The following is a 22,957-nucleotide window of genomic DNA, read 5'->3' on the forward strand; positions in this document are numbered from 1 at the left end:
AATTAGGGGAACATAGAATAGTATACCTGTCAGCAAGGAATTTAAAACCAAGCAAGAGATAGAGAATATCAGAAGATGTAAAATGAATAATTCTGACTAGATTAAATCAAAAAGGTTTTGTACAAACAAAACCAATGCAACCAAAATTAGAAGGGAAGAAACATACTAGGAAAACATTTTACAACAAAATTCTCTGACAAAGGCCTGATTTCTCAAATGTACAAATATAAGAATATGAACAGGCAGTTTTCAGATGAAGAAATCAAAACTATCAAGAAACACATGAAAAAGTGTTCTAAATCCCTAATGATAAGAGACATGCATTTCAAAACAACTCTGAGGTATCACCTCACACTTGGCAGACTGGCTAACATGACAGCAAAGGAAAGTAATGAATGTTGGAGGGGTTGTGGCAAAGTTGGGACATTAATGCATTGCTAGTGGAGTTGTGAACGGATCCAACCAGTCTGGAGGGCAATTTGGAACTATGCCCAAAGGACGATAAAAGACTGCCTGCCCTTTGATCCAGCCATAGCACTGCTGGGTTTGTACCCCAAAGAGATAATAAGGAAAAAGACTTGTACGAGAATATTCATAGCTGCGCTCTCTGTGGTGGAGAAAAACTGGAAAATGAAGGGATGCCCTTCGATTGAGGAATGGCTGAACAAATTGTGATATTGAAGTGAGTGCCCAGTTAATGGATCCCAAGGATGAAACAATGACCAACAATGTAACACACAGGAGGGAGTTTATTAAACAAACTGCAGTTTGGGCTCAGTACTCTAAAAATGGCTGGAGCTCTGAGTTTGGGGCTTGCAGGCTTTTTATACACTTTTATGGTAGAGGGAGTGCACAGGAACTCCTGGGGTTAGGGGGCCAGGGAGAGGAAAGAAGGGGTTTGGGAGCTGGCTCTTCAGTGCATGTTGGTGACAGAATACTATTGTGCTGAAAGGAATGATGAACTGGAGGGATTCCATGTGAACTGGGACGACCTCCAGGAACTGATGCAGAGTGAGAGGAGCAACACCAGGAGAACCTTGTACACGGAGAGGGATACATGGTGGAATGATCAAATGTGATAGACTTCTCTACTAGTAACAATGTAAGATCCAGACCAATCCTCAGGCACTAATGAGAAAGATACTCTTCACATCCAGAGAAAGAACCGCAGAGGAAAGCATGTGATTTATCACTGGTTTATATGGGTTTAGGATTAGGGACCTTGGTTGTAAAGCATTGCTCCTTTACAGACATGAATAACATGGGAATGGGTTTGAGTGATACTAAGTATATGTTTCTCTGTCTAACCCAGTAGAAGGAGGGGGAGGGGGGAGGGGAGGGAGAGAAAGCGAGCTCTGAGCTCTTGGAGGCTTCTGTCTGCCCCTGGGACATAACAACGCTGGGGAATGAAATGGGATCATCAGGGTTCTGAAGAATGAAGCTAAGCTTTTCTCACCAGAGAGGTGGTGGGCTATGGAGACCCAGTGCTGCATTCTCTGCCAGACTGAGCTGGGTCACTTTCGCCTGTTTTGCCTTTTGATTGCTGCTACTCAGGCTAACCCAGAGAGGGGACGCAGGGTGAGGTCTTCCTGGTGGGGTGGCATCCAGCAGGGACCTTTTCAAGAGACAGCAGTGATTTTTTATAAAGAAAGGGGAAGGATTTCTTGGAAAAGCCCCCCCCCCCCTTTTTTTCTCAGAGTGCCCTCTGGCAGGTTTTCAGGGCCTCTCCCTGCAGGCCAGGGCTGCCCCACCCCCACCTCTAACACTGAAGCCTTTGGGCCCTTTGGCCAGAGTCAGGTGGAAAAACCCCGATCTTTCCCCAAGGACTCTAGTAAGACTTTTGCCTTCCAGTTTTCCCTTAAGTTGGCCCCCAGTGATTTTAGGCCAGGAGTGCTCCAGCAGCGCTCCCCGCCCCCCCTCCCTGTGCTGGAAGGGAGGGAGGGAGGGGGGGGGAGGGAGGAAGGAAGGAAGGAGGAAAGAAGGAAGGAGGGAGGGAAAAGAAAGAGAGGGAAGAGAGGAAGGAAACAGGGAAGGAAGGAAGGAGGGAAGGGAGGGAGGGAGGGAGAAACAAAGAAGAAAGAAAAAGAACTCTAATTTCCAAATAACTATGTATGACTGCGTCCTAGGTCAAATCTATTTAAGCGGCATCATCTGTAGGGAGGAACAAAAGCAGGAGAGCAAGAAATAAGGCTGCTTTTTGTCCTTGGCAGAGGAGGACACAATAAGTTGAATTTCTCTTGAATCATTACCTACCCCAGGGAGGCAAAGAGAGATGGAGATGTGGGATGAAGGGAGGCAGGGAGACAGCCTGCCCTTTGCCCCACCAGGCATTCACCCTCCCCTTCCACAAGGGTCACCATTGTCCTCTATTATTATTATCTTACAAACCCTTACCTTCCATCTTAGAATCAATGCTAAGGAAGAAGAGTGCTAAGGGTTAGGCAATGGAGGCCAAATTTGAACCCAGGACCTCCTGCCTCCAGGCCTGGTTCTCCACCCACTGAGCCACCTAGCTGCCCCCCCCCCCACTATTTTGTCCATTTTGCTGAGGACACTGAGGCCCACAGAAGGATGAGACTCGTTCGTTTAGAGGAGGCTGGGACCTCAGAGGAAGCCAAAGGGGATGAAGTGATTTGCTCAAGAGTGGGTTAGGCTAGGCCTTGGGAGTTGTTTCACATGGTAGGATAATCGCGGTTGTGGCTTTTGGTTGGGACAACGTTGCGCTAACTCTGGGGTTTTCTTAGCCGGCGCTGGAGTGGCTTGTCAATTCCTCCGCCAGCCCATTTTATAGATGGGGAAACCGAGGCAAAGCGAATTAAGTAGTTTGTCCAGGGCTTCAAATTGGCTGCCCGGTCCCCGCAGTCCTAAATAAAAGGGCGACTGAAGGCTCGCTGGCCCGAGGCTCGGGGAGAACGAGGCAGAATTTCCCTTTATGGGCAGCAGCCAATCCACAAGGATGAACAATGAACAAAAGTTCCCTTTTCTGCCAGCCAATGGCAAGCGCTCGGGGGGAAGTCTTCTCCCGGAGGCGGGCTCGCCAGCTCTCGGGGGGGGGGGGGGGGGGGGGAGGGGGAGGGGACCGCGGGGTCGGGATTGCTAGTCTTTTTTTCAGGTGTGATCTCGGTAATGAATGGGGCGGGGGAGGGGGGCAGGGGGGCGGGGGAGGGGGGGAGGGGGTCGGAGCGGTCGTCTCCACCGCCAGCCTAGGTTAAACAGCAACTACCAAACCTGTGGCGTCGGCGTTAGGCTGGCGAGAACCACAGGCGGACGGGTCCGTTCCTCGCTGGGCGGGCTGGGCCTGAGCTGTGGTTCTGGGGGCAGAATTCTTTACCTACAGCGCCCGCCCGCCCCCACGGTCCCGCCCCAGAAGGGCCGCCAGACCTCTCCCAGCTGGACACTGGGGGCCCGCCGAACCTGTCCCCGCAGCACGCCTGGCTGGGCTCCTCCCCGCCGCGGTGCCCAGGCGCCCGGAGCGCACTCGGCCCCCCTCGTGGAGAGCCCCAGGGAGCGGGGTTCCCACCCGCCAGGGAAGGCGGACGGGCGCTCTCCGGGGAGCTCGGAGAGGTGGAGCCAGGCGCTCTGGGACCAGCTTCTTACCTGCGGCCGGCCGGGCCGACGGGGCACCCAGAGATTGGCCTTTGGGCTGGCCGCCTGGCTTGTGATTGGCCCTCCGGGGAGGGGGTGGGCCGGCCAGCTCGCTCCTGGGGCCCGGACTCTAGGGGCTCTAGGTAACCTGGCCGCGGTGGTTCATCCAGGCTCCCCTCCCAGCAAGCATGGCGAGCGGGTAAGAGCCAGCGGGGCTGGGGGCCAGGGTCAAGGCCAATCCCCCCCCCCACCCCCCAAAGGGTCTGGCCGGCTCTCCCAAGGTCTCTGGCTGCTCCAGGACTAGCAGCCTCTGGCTAGCCTCCTTCCCCAGGCACCGGACGCTCCCTCCTCAGCCCACCTCCCGCCCCTCCCTCAGTTGTCCTTTGGGACCCTCAGAGGAAGGGGGGCGCCTCTTTGGTCAGACAGGAATCTCCCCCTTACTCCAGCCTTGGGGACTGGGCAGCAGGTTGCTAGGGCCTCAGTTTTGCCCTCTGTAAAACGGGCATCATAAGGCTTGTGCAGGAAGATCTGATTGTGTGAAAGGAGTATGGCAGAGACAGGTGCAATGATGGGGGGGGGGGGGCGGCAGGGGCCCTCCAGCTTACAGGTAAGGCACCTTGGGACAGGGACGAGTGGGGGAGGGGATTTCCTGGAAGCAGTGCCTGGTGTGCCACACCAAGCTCTTGCCTTGCAGGAAGCAGGAGAGGCCAAGGATGGGATCCTGGGGAAATCCTGGAGGACTTGGCTTCCTCTTTTGCCAAACAAGAGGGCTGGCCTGAGTTCAGCTTCTAGCTCCGGGGCAGTGCCTCCTAGCCGGGCAGCCCTCAGACTGCACTGCTGGCAGATGGCACCCTGGCTTAGCGGTGAGGAGTGAACTGTTGGGTTTCAGGGCCTGCGCCATGGCAAATTCCCCCAGGGACGATGGGCATTTTGTAGAGGCCTGGGCCTGGCAAGGGACGAGCTTCTCCCCTCTGCACACTGGCTGCTGGTGGGCCAGTCTGGAGAACAGAAAAAGGGGGGCTTATGGGGGCCACGACTCTGGCTCTAACAGGCCACCTGGTGGCCAAGGCTCCAGGCTCTTTCTCATGGGTGCACCTTGGGCACGGGTGCCAAACAGTCTGGGCCTCCTTGGAGAATCCATCAGGACCAGAGCCAGGCCTCCCTCCATCACGACTCTGCCCATGACCAAGAGAACAGGGGGCATCAGGGCTGGGAGGGAGCCTAGAACAGGGGGCATCAGGGCTGGGAGGGAGCCTAGAACAGGGGGCATCAGGGCTGGGAGGGAGCCTAGAACAGGGGGGGCATCAAGGCTGGGAGGGAGCCTAGAACAGGGGGCATCAGGGCTGGGAGGGAGCCTAGAACAGGGGGCATCAGGGCTGGGAGGGAGCTTCGAGCCTTACAAACCTGACAGCCTGTAGGGGAAAGGGTGTTGGGACCTCTCACTCCTCAATGCTTTCTCCTTTACAAGAACCCAGAACCCCAATCTAGGTCTGGGTGTGCTGACTGTGTGACTGTGTTCAAGTCACCTGCCTCTTCTGGGCTGTATTTAATCTTTTTATTTTAAAAAACCCTTACCTTTTGCCTTAGAATCAATACTGTGTATTGGTTCTAAGATAGGAGAGTGGTAAGGGCTAGGCAATGGGGGTCAAGTAATTACTCAGGGTCACGCAGCTGGGAAATATCTGTATCCAGATTTGAATCCAGGACCTCCCATCTCTGGGCCTGGCTCTCAATCCACTGAGCTACCCAGCTGTCCCCACTGTTTTTACTCTTGTTAACACCTTCTTCTCTCTCAGGGGAAAGGTTAAAGCATTTTGGAAGTCATTGGCCCCATTTAAACATGGGGAAATGAAGAGAATATTTATATAGTGCCTACTGTGTGCCAGGCACTGTGCTAAGCACTTTATTATTATCTCACTTAATAACCACAACAGCCACAGTAAGGTAGGCACTATTATTAACCCATTTTACAGTGGAGGAAACAGATCACGACTTGCCCAGGGTCACACAGCCAGTAAGTGTCTGAGGCTAGATTTGAACTCAGGTCCTTCTGACTCCAGGTCCAACATTCTATCTATTGTACTACCTAGTCCTCTCTGTTACTTCCTATAGTTTTGCACCTCAAGGTATTTGAGTTTTCTTTTCTTTTTTAACTTTTATCTTCTGTCTTAGAATTAATACTAACATCAGTTCCAAGGCAGAAGAGTAATAAGGGCAATGCAATGGGGGTTAAGGGACTTGCCCAGGGTCCCACAGCTCGGAAGTATCCGAGACTAGATTTGAACTCAAGTCCACCTGGTATTTCAATTTTCTAAGGATGAAGCTAGAATGCACGCGTGTGCGTGTGTGCGTGCCTGCGTGCGTGTGTGTGTGTGTGCGCGTGTGTGCGTGTGTGTGAAGTCATGGCCATGTTCTCTCCCTGCCCTTTCCCCAGACAAGCCTTGTCTTTTCCTGAAGGGTCCTCGTCCACCATCCTCTCGGGGTATATGCCCTGGAAGAGGCTGGGTTGGGTCCTTTTTCCTATAGTCGTAAAGACGCCCCTTCTCATCCCCCATCCCGCTGTGGAGGCCAGTGACCAGCTATCAAGTGTCCCTGCCAACCATGCCAGCCCCACTGGTATCTTTTGGGGCACTCGTCCCACCCTCAAAGGAAGGACAGAAATGCATGCCGAGATCATGGCTACCTGAGAAGCTGCCATCTAGCCTGACCACTTCATTTCACGGATGATTCCCAGAATGGCAGAGTGGAGATTTGAACCCAGCTCCTCTGAGTTCCCTTGAGTCCTCTGAGAACCCCCCTTCTAGCCAGGAGGGTCACAGGGGAGCCTGATGCCCTCCCCAAAGCTTGGCTCTTGTTTCCTGCAGGCTGGTTTTAAATCACGAACTCTCAAAACTCTTCAACCAACTGTGGGATGCTGACCTGAACCGTTTGGGGCCTGGCAGAGACTATGCCATCTCCCTGCAGGTGGGTGCTTCTGGGGGGGGGGGCGGAGCTGGGACCCGCTTGGAGAGGAGCCAATCAGGGCCGATCAGTCCTCCCTTCTGGGGCTTCTCATAGCTTTCGAGGCTCGAACAAGTCCAGCCGAGAAGACAGTGAAGAGAGCTCTGCTCCACTCCTGGACCTCAAGTCCATTGTTCTGACTCTTACCTTAAGGGCCTCCATTAGCTCATCCTGGAGGTGAGGGGATGGCGTTAGATGGCCAGCAGCCTGGACTAGCAAAGCTTTTTTTCTAAACTCTCACCTGCTCTCTTAGAATCAACACTGTGTTTTGGTTCCAAGGCAGAAGAGCAGAAAGGGAGAGGCAACGGGGGTAAATTGACTTGCCCAGGGTCACACAGCCAGGAACTGTCTGAATCAGACTGGAACCCAGGAATTTCCCTCTCTGAGCCTGGCTCTCAATCCACTGAACCAACAAGCTGCCCCCTAGTTCAGCTATAAACAACAAATTGAGAGGGACTGGAGGTCTCAATGAGGGCAGAAAATAAGTTTCAGAGGAAGTGTAGTGGAAGAACCAGAAATCCTGGGGAGAGAGAAGGAATTTCAGAGGTCATGGAGGCTCAGCTTGTACTGCTGATGAGGTGGAGCCTGGCTGTGGGTGGGTGAGCTTGAGGGGACCCAGAAACTGAGGAACTGGGAGGCCAGGGCAACCCTCAGTGGGAATATTGATGACTCAAAGGTTGAGGATGGAGAGCAGAGAGATGGGAAGCCCCAAAGTAATTAAACTTGGAAGGTTGGAAGAGATCTTGGAAATGATGTGCACCAGCTCTTACCTTATATCATCCTGACTTTCATCTGGACTTCAATGACTCCAGAGGAGAGAGGGAGGCTGACAATTTTGTGCAACTCTGCCTCACTTAAATCCAATTCACTCCCAAGTCAAGACATCACCATGATGTCATGGGTCCTCTTTGAAAAAGAAGGATGAACAACAACATTGTATCTGTGTACACGTTGTATCCATTCATAGAATGTCAGCTTCTGGAAGGCAGGGACTGTTTGCTCTTTTCTTTAATTCCCAATCAGCTAGGTTAGTAGGTCACACAATGGGCTAGAGTGCTGGACCTAGAGTTAGGAAGCCCCAATTTCAAATTTAGCCTCAGATCCTTATTAGCTGTGGGATCCTTAATTTTACTTAACCTTTCTCTGGCTCCATTTCTTTAACTGTAAAATAGGGTTGTTATGAGGATCAAATAAGATAATATTTGGAAATTGTCTGGCACATAGTAGAGGCTATAGAAATGCTTGCTTTCTTCCTCCCAGCCCATAGCGCAATGTCTGGTGGATGGTAGGTACTGAGTAAATGCTTAAGTCATGCTCAGTTGTAGTAAAGCCTTAAACCATAAAAGCAGTGGGGGGGTGGGGAGGATGGGCTCATTTAGGGATCTGGGACCGGGGATGCCTCCCAGGCAGGGGGGTTCCCGGGACCCAGGGGACAAACTTTTGAGGGGTGAAACTGGGCAAGAGGAAGAAGACAGCATTGGGAGAGGCGGTTAGGGGGATTTATAAGGGGAGGAAGGGGTAAATGCACAGCCTCTCTCTAGAGGTTAACCTGGACAGAAGAGTAAAGACACCCAGGGAACGAGAGTGCCCACTGATGAAGGTACAGCGGAGCAGGGCCGGGAGAGGCCATATAATCGGATAGCCAGAACTTGGAGGAGGAAGAGGAAGAGCCAGCGGCGCCTTCCAGCTCCTTCTCCTGGCCCCATGCCTCTGGGCGTGGGTCAAAAGGAGCTGCTGGCATTTGGAGGGGGAGTTGTTAGGGTCCGAGTGGAAGACCACCCCAAGGAGCACACGGAGACGATGCAGTTCAGGCAAGGGGAAGTTTATTCCTGGCAGCGCTGGGGGAGCCCAAGCAAGGGGTTCCGAAGAGGCAGAGGCAGTGGAGTTTATATTGGCTAAAGCAGTCAGAGTCGAGTCACGTGGGGGGGACACCTGGAACATTCTGTTAATGATGTTGGCTGTTTAGCATAACAGGTGGGGGATGCTGGCACCCCCAGGGGCCCTGTAGTTCCTGGGACCTTGCACGGAACGTTCTGTCGTCCCAGACATTCCAGAGTGGAGGCTGGTTAATTTTTACCACATAACAGTGTCCTCAAGAAGAGCCAAACTCCAGCTTGGCCCAGTCAGGCAAAGAAGAGGATGCTGCCGTCTAGAATGGGGCCTAAGAGAAAGGGGGCACGGAGGCGAGGGGGCGGATAATGGAGGTACATCCGGGAGAGGAAGAACCCCTCCGTGGAAACCATCCAGTGCTTTCTACTGGGGCTGGGCCAACTCCAGACCCCCCAGACAAGGCCTGGAGTAACCCCATGGATCCCTTACTGTCCCTTCTGTTTCTCATCTCCCCTCCTAGGGGAAGGCAGACTTTGTTCCCCAAGGGATCCACAAGGCCCCTGACCATGCTTCGCAGGCACTCTTCCTCTGGGTGAATGAGGGTCGGTTGCAAAGCACTAAGACCTTTGCAGGTAAGAGTCTTCTCCCCACTGGGTGGGCTGCACTCCCAGCTTAGCTAGTCTGGTCCTTGGGCTCTGGACGCATCGCCAGGCCCGCACCTGCAGTCTTCCTCCCTGGCAGAGCTTACGTGCCACTGACAAGGGTATTCGAGAGCCCCCATCGGAGTATCCTCATTGTACAGTGTATATATATATATGTGTATATATATATATATATACACACACATATATAAAATGATATACAATTTATAACTTCACTTTATATGATTATATAATAGAAAATATAATGTAGTTTATATAGAAATGAGCATACGATGTATTATTTATTTACCATTAATATTGTTGATATTGTTGTAGCACAATGAAATGGAAATAAAATGAACTCTGTGTGTATGTGTGTGTTCTAGATCTATTCCCCACTTCTAAGTGTCGTTTAGCTTAGCTGGTCTCCTAAATGAGGAACAGACTTCAGAGGGTCCCCATGCATCAGCTTGCTGGCCCACGGGCCCATCTCTGGAGAACTCTGAGTTTCCAAGATGCTCCCATCTGTTTTCTTACTTAGCCTCATGGTAACGGAAAGTAGGAATCCTGGGCCTTGGGTTCTAGCTGGGAAATGGAGCCTTGGTTCCAGCTCAACACCTGGGCTGGGCTTTTCATTTTTCTCTCCAAATCCTTTCATCTTCTTCTCCCTGTTTGTCCGAGATCACAGCTGGGGAATCTAGGGCTCAGAGAGGGAGATTTGGCCACAGTCCCATGTGGAAGGGCTGCGACTGGCCCCCAGGATTCTTTCCTGCCTGCCTTGCCTTCCTTGCCCCAACAAGGGGGTTTCTGGGTTTCTTTTGGCAGCTTTTATCTCCCTTCTGGATAACTATGAGACATCCACAGGGGTAGCAGAAAATGTGACTTTGGAGGAAGAAGCTGAAAACAACCGATTTTTGGACGCCATCTTGGAGACCGAAGTGATGAAGGTGAGGCATGGAGGTCTTGCCCTTCCCATCCCTCTGCAGATCTTCCCTTTGATTTGAATCACATTCATTTGTTCAAATAGTCACTAAACTTACATTAAGCACCTACTGTTTTCAGAGCTCAGAGTGGAGGCTAAAAAGGACACGCTGGATGCGAATCAACGAGACGCATCTTTCTTAGCTGTGTGATCCCTGGGCATTTAGTTGTCTAACCTCTCCTGGTCTCAATTTCCTTGCCTGTGAAATGGGGGAAATAATCAGGAGCACTTATCAAGGGATTCTAATTTCTTAGATAATTTCTAATTAAATGATTGAAATGAGAATGAAAATAAGAGCACTGATGAAATAGCATCAAGGATTGTGTCACGATTTTGAATTCAGTGATTGAAATGGGGATCGGAACGACTAGCACGGATCCAATGGCTAGAATTTGGAATGAATGTCTCTCACGGAGGCCGATAGCGCAGGCTCGCTCATTATCAAATAACTAATTTGTGAATGCTTGAACCGGCACGCACTCGTCAGAGGATCATCATTCTTACATTCGAATCCGCAATGAAATGATTTAACGGGGGATCAGAAGGGCTCACCCTTCTTCTCCGGCCATCCGACCTGGTTAGGCAGTCATTTCTGAATGATTCCAAAGGGGAGGATAATAACTAGCATTTAACAAATTAGTATCATTTGTTCCATTCTCTTTTATAATGCAGTTTCTTAAAGGGGGATGATAACCGCACCTGCTTTGCAGGGTTGCAAAGAGCAGATGCTGCTGGTAGCAGCTCCAGGCAAACCAGGAAGCACCCCAAAGATGCTCTCTTCTTGTTGTTCTTATTATTGTTGGGGCCTGAGGGACTTGGCAAACGGAGATAAGACAGAATTCCTTCGAGTTAGAAGGGCCCTTCCAGGTCAGGCATTGCCCTGCCCTCATCTTACGAATGTGACTCATCCAAGGTCACCCCGCTTTTCAACATGAGAAGCAGGATTTGCACCTAGATCTCTCCTGACCCTAGGCTTGCTGCTTTGTCCAGTCCTGCCCACCAGTTCTGCAGAAGGTGGGATTATAACCCCTGCTCCACAGGTCAGAGCGGCAGTGGGGTGAGTCTAGCTAGGTCACCCCAGCACCCTATGAGCAGAGGGCAGGTCAGAGGTAGAAGGGGCAGGAGCTCAGAGAGTTTGAGGGCACCAGCTGGGAGGGAAGTACAGTGTCCTTGATCAGTAGACCCGGGTTCAAATCCTGCTTCAAATACTTTCTAGCTGTGTAGCCTGGGTCAAGTCACTTCCCTCTGTTTCCTTGTCGGCATAATGAGCAGACTAGAGGACCCTGAAGGTGTCTCAGCTCTAAATCCACACTCTCTCAAACAAGGAGGTGACACGTCACTGCCGGCTGTGACCTGCTATTGTCCTGGGACCCCAGGAGCCAAGGCTTTGGGTACGGGGAGCTGCGGGGAGACCTCTGCCTGCTACAAATGATGCTGACTGCCATTTCTAAAATACTGACGGCTTACAAAGCTCTGTCCAGCGGGGTTATAAAAAGAAATTTTTCCTTTGTGGGTTGGGGCTCGAGAAGGAGCGAGGAGTCTGAGAAAATGGGTGAAGAACCAGAGACACAGACAAGTCAGCATTTTTGAGTAGGGAAGGCGTGAACCCCTATGACATTCTCCTTGGTAAGAAAAATAGAAGGAAAATGTAAGGACTAATGGAACACGCGGAAATGAAAGCAAATAAGGTAAGCGTATCAAGAGTGAGACGGCAAAGCCCGAGAGAGAAATCGGGGGCCGCCTTCCAAATTTATTTCAGCGTGGCTTGGGAGGTACTCGGGATGCCTAACAAAGCATAGATAATTCAGATTGGACGGGATGGTGCTGATGACACCTTTTGGGCATGTTGACTTCAACCCGGCTTTTATAAAGGAATTGGGCTCCGCACCAAATGTTAATGAGTTTGCCTTGAACAAAGGCAGCATGGCTAGGTCAAGAGTCCGCCCACAGATATCAGAGTTCAAACCTTGTGTCTGAAGACACAATATCCATACAGCAATTATATTTCTTAGATGTGAATATGCTTGGAATGCTATACTGACAAAGCTCTGTCCTCAGCAGCTTGTGAGGTTGTGGGTAAAAGTATTCCATTTCCCATCTTACAGATGAGCAGATTGAGGCTGAGAGTGCCTTGTTGGAAGCCACATGGCCAGTAAGTGTCAGAGCAGAGATCCCAGAGGCTCCAAGTTTTAACCGAGCTGCCTCTGTGGGGCTTCCTGGCCCTAGGAGCTCTGGGACTGTGGAATGGATAACTCGCACCCCACTCCTACTCTTTTCACTCTTTCCAGCTCGCGCATCAGTATCTGGTGCGGAAAAACTTATCTAAGCCCAGCCAGAGGGATTTCAAGGCTCAGCTCTACAGCATCTGGTTCCAGCTGTACACTCGGGATGGACGCCAAGGGTATGTGGCCCACCCTGAGGCTGGGAGGATCCTAAGTTTCCATATCTGTCAGATGAGGGGCTTTGCCAGGCCAGCCTCTGAGGTCCATTCCAACCAGCAGCCTCTGACTCCTGACTAGCTAAATGCCAAGTAGTGGATAGAGCATTCCAGAAGAGTCAAGTTCACATCCTACCTCAGACACTTGCTCCTGACCCTGGTGACATGACCCTGGGCAAGTCATGTAACTTCTGCCTGACTCAATTTCCTCATCTGTCAAATGAAGGGAGCTGGCTGGTTGGCCTCTGAGGTCTATCCCAATTTTAATATTCTGTGATGTGGGAAGGGCAGTGAGATGGGGGGGCAGATGGCAGGAGAGCAGTGGGCCCCTTTTCCGTCCAAGGGCTCTGGGAGAAGGCATTGCATCCTGGGAAGTGGCTGTCCTTGGTCATAGGTCACTATGAGATGATGACAGTAAAAATGAACACAAACACTCCCATGGTGCTTTAAGGCTTACAAACTGCTTTTCAAAGAGTCCCCTCCACGAGGTAGGCAACTGCATGGATATTAGAGATGTGAAAAACAGTCAGAGCTGTTCCAGGGACCTCCCCACCCCGCTACAGCTAATAAGTGTTGGGGCTGGGGCTGAATCCCAGTCCCTCACTCCAAGCCCCCCAGTTTTTTCTCTGCACCATACAGCACCTTAGGTGCTGTCCCCAACAGATTGGGGGTCAAGGAGGTTTGGGAAGAAAGTCCTCCCCCCCCCCCAAGTGGTGTAGAGGCTCACCAGGAAGGGTGGAAGGAAACAAGCATTTATTAGGCACCTACTATGTGACAAACCCTTTACAAATATTGTCTCATTTGATCTTCACACAACCCTATAATGTGCCATTATTATCCCCATTCTATAAATGAGGAGACTGAGGCAGAGAGGTTCAGGGACTAACCCAGGGTCACACAGCTAGGAAATGTCTGAGGGCAGATTTGAACCGATTCTAGGTCCAGTGCTCTAGGCACCATATTTGCCAAGGTCCTTCAAGTCTCAGGACACAGTCTGGGGAACCCTATCTTCTGAGTGGGACAGCCAGGCACCTTACCTCTTCTCCCTGTTGCCTTACAGGCCTGATTCTTGTGGTTTTGAGCATGTGTTTGTGGGTGAGACCCGGCGAGGCCAGGAAATCCTGGGCTTCCATAACTGGGTCCAGTTCTACCTGCAGGAGAAGCGGGGCAACATCGATTACAAGGGCTACGTGGCCAGGCAGCACAAGAGCCGGGTGAGTGCTGGCCTCCGGCCTCTTCCCTGCTGGCCTGTGCTCACACTTCTCTGCTCCTCATCTTCCCTCTCCCTTCATCCTTACTCCCCCCCCCCTCCCCCCCGCTTCATCATCTCCCTCTCCCGTGAGGGAATGGCCTCTGCAGTGAGCCGGCTTCCCCCAAAGTCTCCTACGAGCTGGCCCTCCAGCCTCCGCTTGGCTCTCTGCTCGCCGTTTCTTACTCTTTAGTGGCCGCGAAATTCAGTGTAGGTGCCCCTTCCCAAAGGATGCTGGGGAGGCTCTCACGAGACACGGAGCCAAAGCGCTTTCCCACCAGCATCATTGCTCTCCTGTAACCTCCTGGAGGGCACGAGCAGCACCATCAGGAAATGCTGAGTGGAAGGAGGGCCAGGACGCAGCCAGAGAGCCCAGCTCGTCCACGCTGCTTGCTGGCTAGAGCTTCGGCCTGTGCCTCAGCTCAGCTCTCCTTATGCTTCCTCCCCACTCTCTGTCTCTGTCTCTGTCTCTCCTCTCTCTCTGTGTGTCTCTGTCTCTCTCTGTGTTTCTGTGTCTCTGTCTCTGTCTCTCCTCTCTCTGTCTCTGTCTCTGTCTCTCTCTGTGTCTGTGTGTGTCTCTCTCTCTCTGTGTCTCTCTCTCTCTCTCTCTCTCTCTCTGTCTCTGTGTCTCTGTCTCTGTCTCTCTCTGTCTGTCTCTCTCTCTGTGTCTCTGTGTCTCTGTCTCTCCCCTCTCTCTCTCTCTGTCTCTGTCTCTCCTCTCTGTCTCTGTCTCTCTCTGTGTCTGTGTCTCTCTCTGTCTCTGTGTCTCTGTCTGTCTGTCTCTCTCTCACACACACACACCCTATTTGGAAGCTCAAACCAGGCCTCCCCAGAGGAATGCCAAAGGACCTCTCTTTCCCAGGTACTTTCAGGTGGGCAGTTCCACTTGTTGCTCCAGGGACACTTGTCCCCATTTTAGAGATGGGGCTGACTGAGGCCTGGAGAGAGCTGCTGGCTGGCTGCACAGGCAGGCCCCTGGGTTAGGCTGCTGCCTTCCCTGATCTGTGGTGGGCGCAGAGATCTGAATGGAGGTGAATAGGCTGCCATTCGCTTCGAATGTCTCATCGCACGGTCCACGGCACGTCTAAGTCACGTGACGTATCTCGGTGCCTGAGCTCGTGCTCTGCTCATGGGATCCATGACGTCGCAGCGTGTCAGATGGCGGCCATAAATCATGTGACCCACAGCATAGGACTTTCTTCCTCACCCTTCCCAACACTGAATTCACATTCAGAGCAAGGAAGAACAACTCCTCGGCCCAGCAGCCTCTTTCCCAGAGGATGTAGCAGGCCCTGGGCTAGACTGCAGGGGGAGGGAGGGAGGCAGGCCACCTAGTCCCCAGCACAGAGAACTGGAGCTGAGCACCCGAGGGCCCTACGTGCTCCCTTCAGGGAGCAGGAAGGGGCTGCATAGAGAAGGTGGTAGCTGAGCGGGGCCTTGAATGAACTCCTCTCCTCCCTAGTATCTTGGCATCAGGGATGCACCCCCCACCCACTCCCAACCCAAACATCCTTGTTCTCAAGGAAGCTGCCTTCTCCTGGGGAGGCCTAGTGGCAGGGAGTGGTGCTGGACTTGGAGTCAAGAAGTCCTGGGGTTCAAATCCTCCCCAAGACTTTTGCCAGTTGTACAAGCCATTTAACCCCTCGGAGCCTCAGTTTCCCTATCTGTAAAGTGAGATTAGAGGGCTCTTAGAACATGGACTATCAGGGCTGAGAAGCACCTTAGGCCATAGAATAGTAGAACAGGGAACAGGGAATCTCGGGTTGGGAGAGCCCTTAGAACTTGGAATATCAGGGTCAGGAGGAGGGACTCTTAACATTTTCTATTCTCTCACCCCCAGCCTGATGAAGATGACCAGGTGCTGAACCTTCAGTTCAGCTGGAAGGGTTTGGTGAAACCTGTGGGCAGCACCTTCTTGGGTGTGAGCCCTGAGTTCGAGTTTGCCCTCTTCACCATTGTGTTCCTGCAGTCCCAGGAGAAGGTCACTCGGGTGCTTGTCGGCATCGAGGAGTATGAGCTCCAAATTGTGGTCTACCGCCACGGCCACCATATTGGTTCTGCCTACCCCAAACTGGTCAGCAGCAACAATGAGGCTCTGTACTAAAACTTGCCCTGGCCGGGCTGGGCTGGGGCCCCCAACCTGGAGGGATGGTGGGTAAATCCTTCTTGGTCGAAGCCTTTGGGTAGGATTAGAATAGAGAGGAACAGAAGCTGTTGTCTTGTAGGGTAGAAATGGGGCTCTGCTGCTTGGGAACAAGAGTTCTGGGTTCGAGAAGTTAGTGCTTCCTGGTCAGGGCCTAGTGTTCACCACAAAACGTGCACTCCTCTTCCTCTCAGCCCTGAAAATGCTTGTTCCAGCTGTGAATGTCCTAATTATTCTTGGCAAGACAAAGATCCAAGATAATCCCAGAGACTCTCTGAACCCCCGTCGCCTAGCCCCAACTGTTCTGTCTTGGAAACGATACTTACCATCAACTTTAGGACAGAAGATGAGAGGTTTTCAAAACATGGTTTTTACATGTAATTGAGAGAAAATTAAGTATCTCCCCCCCTCCCCCCCTCCCCCGGCCCCCAGCTTGGACTCCACGCTTCTCTTCCAAATGATTGTATAAGTGATTTCTCCGGTGTCATGCCAACTATTCTGGGAGGGAAAGCTCACAGGAGAACAGCAAGGAAGGGGCCCAGTGGCCACCTGCTCAAGCCCGTCATTTCACGCTTGGGACTTAGGCCCAGAGAGGGCGGATGCCCAGTGGGTCACACCGTGGGTGAGAGGCAGAGCCCAGATCCCCAGATTTCTGGTCCAAGGCCCCTTCTCTAGTTACGCCACAACAACATTCAGTACAGGTTGGTGTTCTCCCACTCTAGCCACCGGCCAATCTTTCAAGATGGAGTCCAATGAGAACACTGAAGCTGGGCCTTCCTTTTCAGTCTGAATTTAACAAGAAAAAGAATGAGTCCTACCGTGTGCACAGGAGAGTAGGAAAGGAGGTTTGTCCACAACACTTTCTCCTGTATGGCTTGCCTTTCTTTGAGAATCTAGAATCAATTCTGACTTTCCTGCTGTTTACTTTGGAGCATTTCTATGCTTTATCTTTTCTTTAATAACAAATTTCCACACAAGCTTTCCGAAGTTATATGATTCACGTTGTCTCCCTCCCTTCTTCCCAGACACGCATTTCAAGTGTGCATTTTTATTTTACTTTAGAATATTTAATTAAATTAATTAATTTGGACCATTTTTCCAGGGTTCCATGATTCGTGTTCTTTCCCTCCCCTCCTCCCACCCCGCTCCCATAGCCAAGGCAGATTCCACTGGGTTTTACATGTGTCCTTGATCAAGCCCTATTTCCATATTATTGAGATTTGCACTAGGGTGATCCTTTATAGTCTCCATCCTCAGTGTTATCCCCATCGAAACATGGGATCAAGCATCAACTGTGCCTTTTTAAAAAAGCACCAAGGACTCCCTTTCTCTTCTTTTTGGGGCAGCTCCCAGGGCCAAAGTGAAAGGAAAATCCCCACCCCTTATAACAAAAGTGAAAAGCAAAGCAAAATGAGTTCCCACATTGGCCCTGCCTAGAAATGTACATCTTCTTCAGTAGGCATGGTCTAGCCCTCTTCACTCAGGGGGGGTGGCCTGCAGGCCTCTGGTAATCCTGGCTGGCCCAGGTGCTGAGCTGAGCTTTTCAATGCTGTTTCCTCGCCATGTTGTCATCCTGCTTCTCTCACTTCACACAAGTCTTCTTCCCAGGTTCCTCTGGACCTGTCTCTTTGTTCCTTTAAAAAAACAAACACACTCCTCCTTCTCATCTTAGAATCAATACTGTGAATTGGTTCCAAGGCAGAAGATTGGTAAGGTCTAGGCAGTGGGAATGAAGTGACTTGCCCACAGTCACACAGTGAAGGAAGTGTCTGAGGTCAGATTTGAACCCAGGACCTCCCATTTCTAGGGTTGGCTCTCTACGTTACAGATAAAAGAGTGGTTGGCATAAACTGTGACCATGGAAATATGGTTTCAAATCATAAATATAGTGGTTGCCAGGGAAAAAATTCCCAAATATGAAATATACCCAAGTCAGCTGGGTTTTTATGGAAAATTTAATTAATACAAATAAGGAATTAAAGAAAGAGAGAGAGAGAGAGAGTAAGAGGAAACAATGAGAAAAGTGCTAGGCCAGCCTAGGCCCCAGCCCTAAGAGAGAGATCAGTCAGTCTTTAATCCACTCACCACAAAATTTGTCCCAAGCAAGACTCTAGTGTTCAGAGAGACCCACCAGTTCAGCTCCTGAGCTACACTTCAGTTTCCAAGGCTGAATTTTCTCTCCAGAGGCCTTCTGATTCTCCTTTTAAAGAGAATTTTCTCCTATGTCACCTCCCCTAAGTTCTCACATCTACCAATTACAGTAGACGTTTTCACAGGATTGACTATTAATTCACATCTTCTTTAGTTCTCTCAACTTCTCTGGGTAGACTAAAACTGAGTAAGTTCACACTTCTTTGCCCCTTGCAAGTTTGCAAGTTTCCTGACCTTTATAGTTACTTAACACCCTTTTGTATTAGATCTAAAAAGAGACTTAGCTTAAGGCTTTTGCCTCACTATAAGTATGAGTTAAATACTTTTCATTGTTCAGTAAAGAGTTTTACAACTTTATCTTCCCCTAAGGCATGCTTAAGTATGGGTGGAGTAGAGTTCTCACATTCCTGATCAAGTACCTTCATTGTTTAAAGTGGGGAATGGTCTTAACCAAATCTCCTAAGGTTGAGTCTGAGAATTTTTAACATTCACAAGTCTGAGACATTTTAAGATTCACCCCACTTCACTGCTCCTTTGATCATTTTTTATGACAGTAATGTTCCATTATAATCATAGACCACAATGTATTCAGCCATTCTCTAGCTGATGGGCACTCTCTTCCAGTTTCCAGTTCTTTTTTATAACCCAAAAGAACTACTATCAATATTTGCATATATATGGGCAAAGCTTTCCTTCCCTCAGTCTTTGACTTCCTTGAAATGTAGATAGCCCTAGGTGATATAATTGGGTCAAACCAGTTCTGGGGTCAGAAGGACTGTGTTGATAGTTGACTCCGGTTCCTGCTCCCTTGCCAATAGCTCCGGGACCCCCTCTTGCTCTAGTATAATGCCTGCATTTTGAGGCTTCCTAAAGGCAGTCTTCTTCTAGATTCCATCCCTAGAGTCCAAAGATCTGTCTCCCTATGCAGCCCTATGCTAGAAAAATGATTCACTGTCATTTGTTTTTCTTGGACTTCTTGATCACAATTCAATCTTGTGATCTTCTTAGATCTTTATTCAATTAGTTGTGGGCAGGAGAGACTTGATAATATGTGGGAGCCCTCAACCCTTCCTGGCTGAGTGACCTTGGGGGAGTCCCTTACTGCCCTTCTGCCTTAGAATCAATACATACTAGTGAAGCTGACAGAAGGTAAAGATTGTTTGTTTAATGGTGTGCTGGAGCCAGCTCAAACCAGAAAGTCAACTGGCAAATTTTCAGCCTGAGACTTTGCATCTCAGGAATCAGTAAAAGCTACATATCAGGGCTCGATTGACCATTTTGTTGATTGTCTAGACTTCAGGAAGTGATGGAGGAAATGTCCATTGTGGAGCAGAGCCTTAGAAGGGGATTTTCAGATAATCGGTTGTTAAATATTGAAGGGAGGGAGGGGAACCGGAGGGCTGAGGGGACATTGAGCTGTCCTGTTTCCTTGGTCATCTTTGCTGTTCTCCTGTGTGATGGAAATGTGCTAAAAAGAAAGGAAGTAAAGTCTTGGGTCCTTCAGATGGCCTTGGCTGAGTCTGTGCGAACTCTTCTTTATATTACACAATTGAAATTGTCCATTTCACCCCCAGTGATCTTCAGCTGCAGCCCTTGTTTACTCAAGACCTTGGTCCCTCTCTGGAGCTGTGCCAAGGGTCCCTTCCCTTCCCTTCTGATCAGTACACATTTTTCCTCCTCCCAGACACACAGAACAGAGAACATCAGAAGTCCAGAGGCACTGAAGACATCAAAGAGACCCTCAAATGCCAGAGCTGGGACGGAGCCCAGTTAGAGGTCCCTCTGGCTGATCCCTTTGTTTTATACATGAAATCGTATTCCATTCCTTTCTTTTTTTTCAGTGTGGATGCAGCCAGATCCTGAGTTATCCTCACTGTGGTTCCTTGGTATCTGAATGACTTCTTCTTGGCAGCTTGTAATATCTTTTCTTTGGTCTGATAGTTCTTGAATTTGGCTATAACATTCCTGGGTGTTATCAGTTGGGGATTAAGTACAGGAGGTGATCTGTGGATTCTATCAATCTCCACTTTTCCCTCTTGATTTCAGGGCAGTTTTCTTTAATAATTTCCTGTAATATAATGTCCAAGCTTGTTCTTTTGTCATGGTCTTCTGGTAGGCCAATAATTCTTAAATTGTCTCTCCTTGAACGATTTTCTAAATCCTCTGTTTTGTGAATGAGATGCTTCATATTTTCCTCAATTTTTTCATTCTTTTGGTTTTGTTTTATAGAGTCCTGCTGCCTTGTGAGGCCACTCGATTCTTGTTGTTGTATTCTGGTTCTTAAAGACAGGATTTCATCCTTAGTTTTTTGGTCGTCCTTTTCCTTTTGGTCGGATTTTCTTTGGAGGTCATCTTTCATCTTCTTCACCTCATCTTTCATCTGCTTTGCCTCATCTTTCATCTCCTTTGCCTCATTTTCCAGCTGGTTGATTTTGGCTTTCAAGACACTATTTTCTGTTTCCAGATGACTTATCTTAGTTTTTAAGTTCTTTCCCCAATTGTCTTCAGCCTCTCTTAATTGTGTTTTGAATTGCATTTTGAGTTCTTCCAAAGCCTGTATCCAATTCGCTGGGACTTCTGATTTTTCCTTTGCTGGGTCCTCCCCCTCTGTTTCATTCGCTCTTTGCTCATTACCTGTGCAGAAGCTGTCTATTGTAATTTATTTCTTCTTTTTCTGTTGTTTGCTCCAGTTTACCCCTTCTTTGCTCCCCATATTTGGCTGTGCTCTTGCTCCTCTCATTTTGTTTTGGTTTTGGGGCTGTCAGTCTCCCCTCTTGGAGCTTTGTCAGATCTCTTGGTACAGTCTCTAGGGGAGGAATGTTAGCCTCCCTGTCCTCTGGAGGCTTTTGATTGGATTGAGTTCAAGTGGGTTGGGCTGTATGTGGTATGAAGCTCTGAGGCTCTGAAGACTCCTGGAAGGCTGGGCCGCCCAGGCTCTCTCCAGTTCTCTCCAGCTGCTTCTCCGCTGTCCGCAAGTGCCTTTGCCCGCCTCCCTAAACTCTGAGGAGTTCTGATGGGATTAGGTTCAACTGGATTGGTCTGGATGTGCCCGAGGCAAGGGTGAGACTGGAGCCCAATGGAGGGACCCAGCCACAGCCCTGTCTCTCCCGGGCTTCCTCCCCGCTGTCCAAGCTGGATGCTCCGAGCCCGGCGCCCCGCTGCTCACAAGGAAGACCCTCCAAGCCAGCACCTTTGCCCGCTCAGAGGTTCCCGCTGCTGCTGGGGGCTCAGCCCTCTGGGTTGTGGGGGAGGGATCCTGGGACCTTCGCTCTGCCTTCCCCTTAGCCCTGAGTATTCTTGGATTCTGGCTTTTGGGGGGGGGTGTACCTTTTGATTTGAGTCCAGAAGGAGGGTTCCCCGCTTCTGTCCTGTTGTTCAACTTGAATTTCGGTGCCCTAGGAGCATTCAGTCTATCGGTAAGGAAGGGTCTTCCACAAGGTCTGAACTTTTGCTGCTTGCTAAGCCGCCATCTTGACTCCGCCCCCTTGTTTTATAGAAGAGAAGAAAGATGACCTACCCGAGACACACAGCAGGTTCATGTTGGAGCTAGGACTGAAACCCAGGAGCCTCTCGCTCCTTCCTCTTACCACAACTTCACTCCCCAGAAAACCAGGGCTCTGAAGAGGCGCTGATCCCTGGCCTGTGCCCAATGGAGCAGTTTAAGCCACTGAGGGATACCTTTTCCCAACACATCCTTTCAGCCAAGAAAGACATAGACGTGTTTTGGAAACCCTCACCTCAAAGAGCCCAGGATGGTGCTGGCCGTTCTTCCAGGAATGAAGTGATCTTTCTTCTGGAAGCCATCTTTGGGCTGTTGAGACAATGCCAAGAAAACCTTTCACTTTGTTCGAGCTATGTTGTGCACAACTGTCCTCAGGCCCAGGAGATCTCCATTCTTTCTGGTTGTTTAACCTCTTACCTCCCACCCTACAGTCAATACTGTCCATTTGTTCCAAGGCCAAAGAGCAGTGAGGGTGAGGCTGAAGGAAATGGAGACTTATGGGGCTAAGCTGGGGAGGCAGTGCCTAGAGCCTTGGACCTAGAGTCAGGAAGCCATGAGTTCAAATGGAGCCTCAGATACTTGCTGAGAAGGTCATTTAACCTCTGTTTGCCTCCATTTCTTCGTCTGTAGGATGGAGATAAAACAGCATCAAGCTCTTAGGGTTGTGATGAAGATCAAATGGTGTAATGAAGGTCAAGTACTTAGCTCAGGGCCTGCACATAGCAGGTTGCCTATTATTATTACATGGAGAAGCAGTGAGGTATGATGGATACTGTGTTGCATCCCGAATTCAAATTCTGTTTTTCTTAGCTCTGTGAACAAGGGCAAGCCATTTTTATTTTCCTGAGACTTGGTTTCTTCATCTATGAATGATTCTAATCCTTACAGCAGATGGGGGTTGGGGGTGGGAGAACCACGAATCTCAGCATTGGCAGGAACCAACCTCCTCATCTCACCAATGAGGAAATTGAGACCCAGGGACACGCAATAACTTATGCCAGGTCACCCAATGAACTGATGGGTGTATTTTAATTTAAAATCTAAGAATTTTTTTTATTTTTGAATTTTTTTTGTTTGAGATTATATTTTTATAAAAATCCAAGAATTTTGATTTTTGTTTAAGATTTTACTGTTATAAAAAATCAAAGATTTTGATTCTGTTTGAGAAATGATCTTCAAGAAAGAAGCTTGAAACTTTTATATCCAGAGAATGAACTGTTGCAGAAAGATGCCGAAAACCTATACTTCATCAAGAAGATCAAGAATGAACTTTGGATATGATTTGATTGGACTGAACTTTTGATTGAACATTTATTGTAATTGTACACATTTATACCAAAAGGGACTGCCCCTAATTTGGCTTTCTGTCAATGCGCCTAGCAAAACATTGGTTTTGCTTTCTTTTCTTTTCTATTTCCTCTCTCACTATTCTAATTT

General features: G+C 49.7%; 1 protein-coding gene and 1 long non-coding RNA gene across 3 annotated transcripts; one reads left to right on the top strand and one right to left on the bottom strand.

Annotated features, from left to right (window-relative positions):
- Nucleotides 1-731: 731 nt before the first annotated feature.
- LOC130454291 (uncharacterized) lies at nt 732-3,565 on the bottom strand. The gene is made up of 3 exons (XR_008911947.1): nt 3,229-3,565; nt 1,457-1,615; nt 732-1,036 (listed from the first exon to the last, which is right to left on the bottom strand). It is a non-coding gene; the product is annotated as an uncharacterized LOC130454291 (long non-coding RNA).
- Nucleotides 3,566-3,584: 19 nt separating this feature from the next.
- On the top strand, nt 3,585-19,527 carry LOC100017236 (poly(U)-specific endoribonuclease-like). Of its 2 annotated transcripts, none has more exons than XM_001370822.5 (7): nt 3,585-3,784; nt 6,450-6,549; nt 8,936-9,047; nt 9,882-10,003; nt 12,327-12,439; nt 13,536-13,689; nt 15,565-19,527. In XM_001370822.5, the coding sequence occupies exons 1-7, from the start codon at nt 3,774-3,776 to the stop codon at nt 15,826-15,828; spliced, it is 876 nt and encodes a 291-aa protein (XP_001370859.2). In that variant the 5' UTR covers nt 3,585-3,773; the 3' UTR covers nt 15,829-19,527. The 2 variants fall into 2 exon arrangements, with proteins under 2 accessions (XP_001370859.2, XP_007502859.1); XM_007502797.3 differs by having other exon boundaries at nt 9,921-10,003.
- The last annotated feature ends 3,430 nt before the right edge of the window (nt 19,528-22,957 follow it).

Source organism: Monodelphis domestica, chromosome 5 (genome assembly GCF_027887165.1).
Source record: "Monodelphis domestica isolate mMonDom1 chromosome 5, mMonDom1.pri, whole genome shotgun sequence".
In the NCBI taxonomy this organism is placed as follows: domain Eukaryota; kingdom Metazoa; phylum Chordata; class Mammalia; order Didelphimorphia; family Didelphidae; genus Monodelphis; species Monodelphis domestica.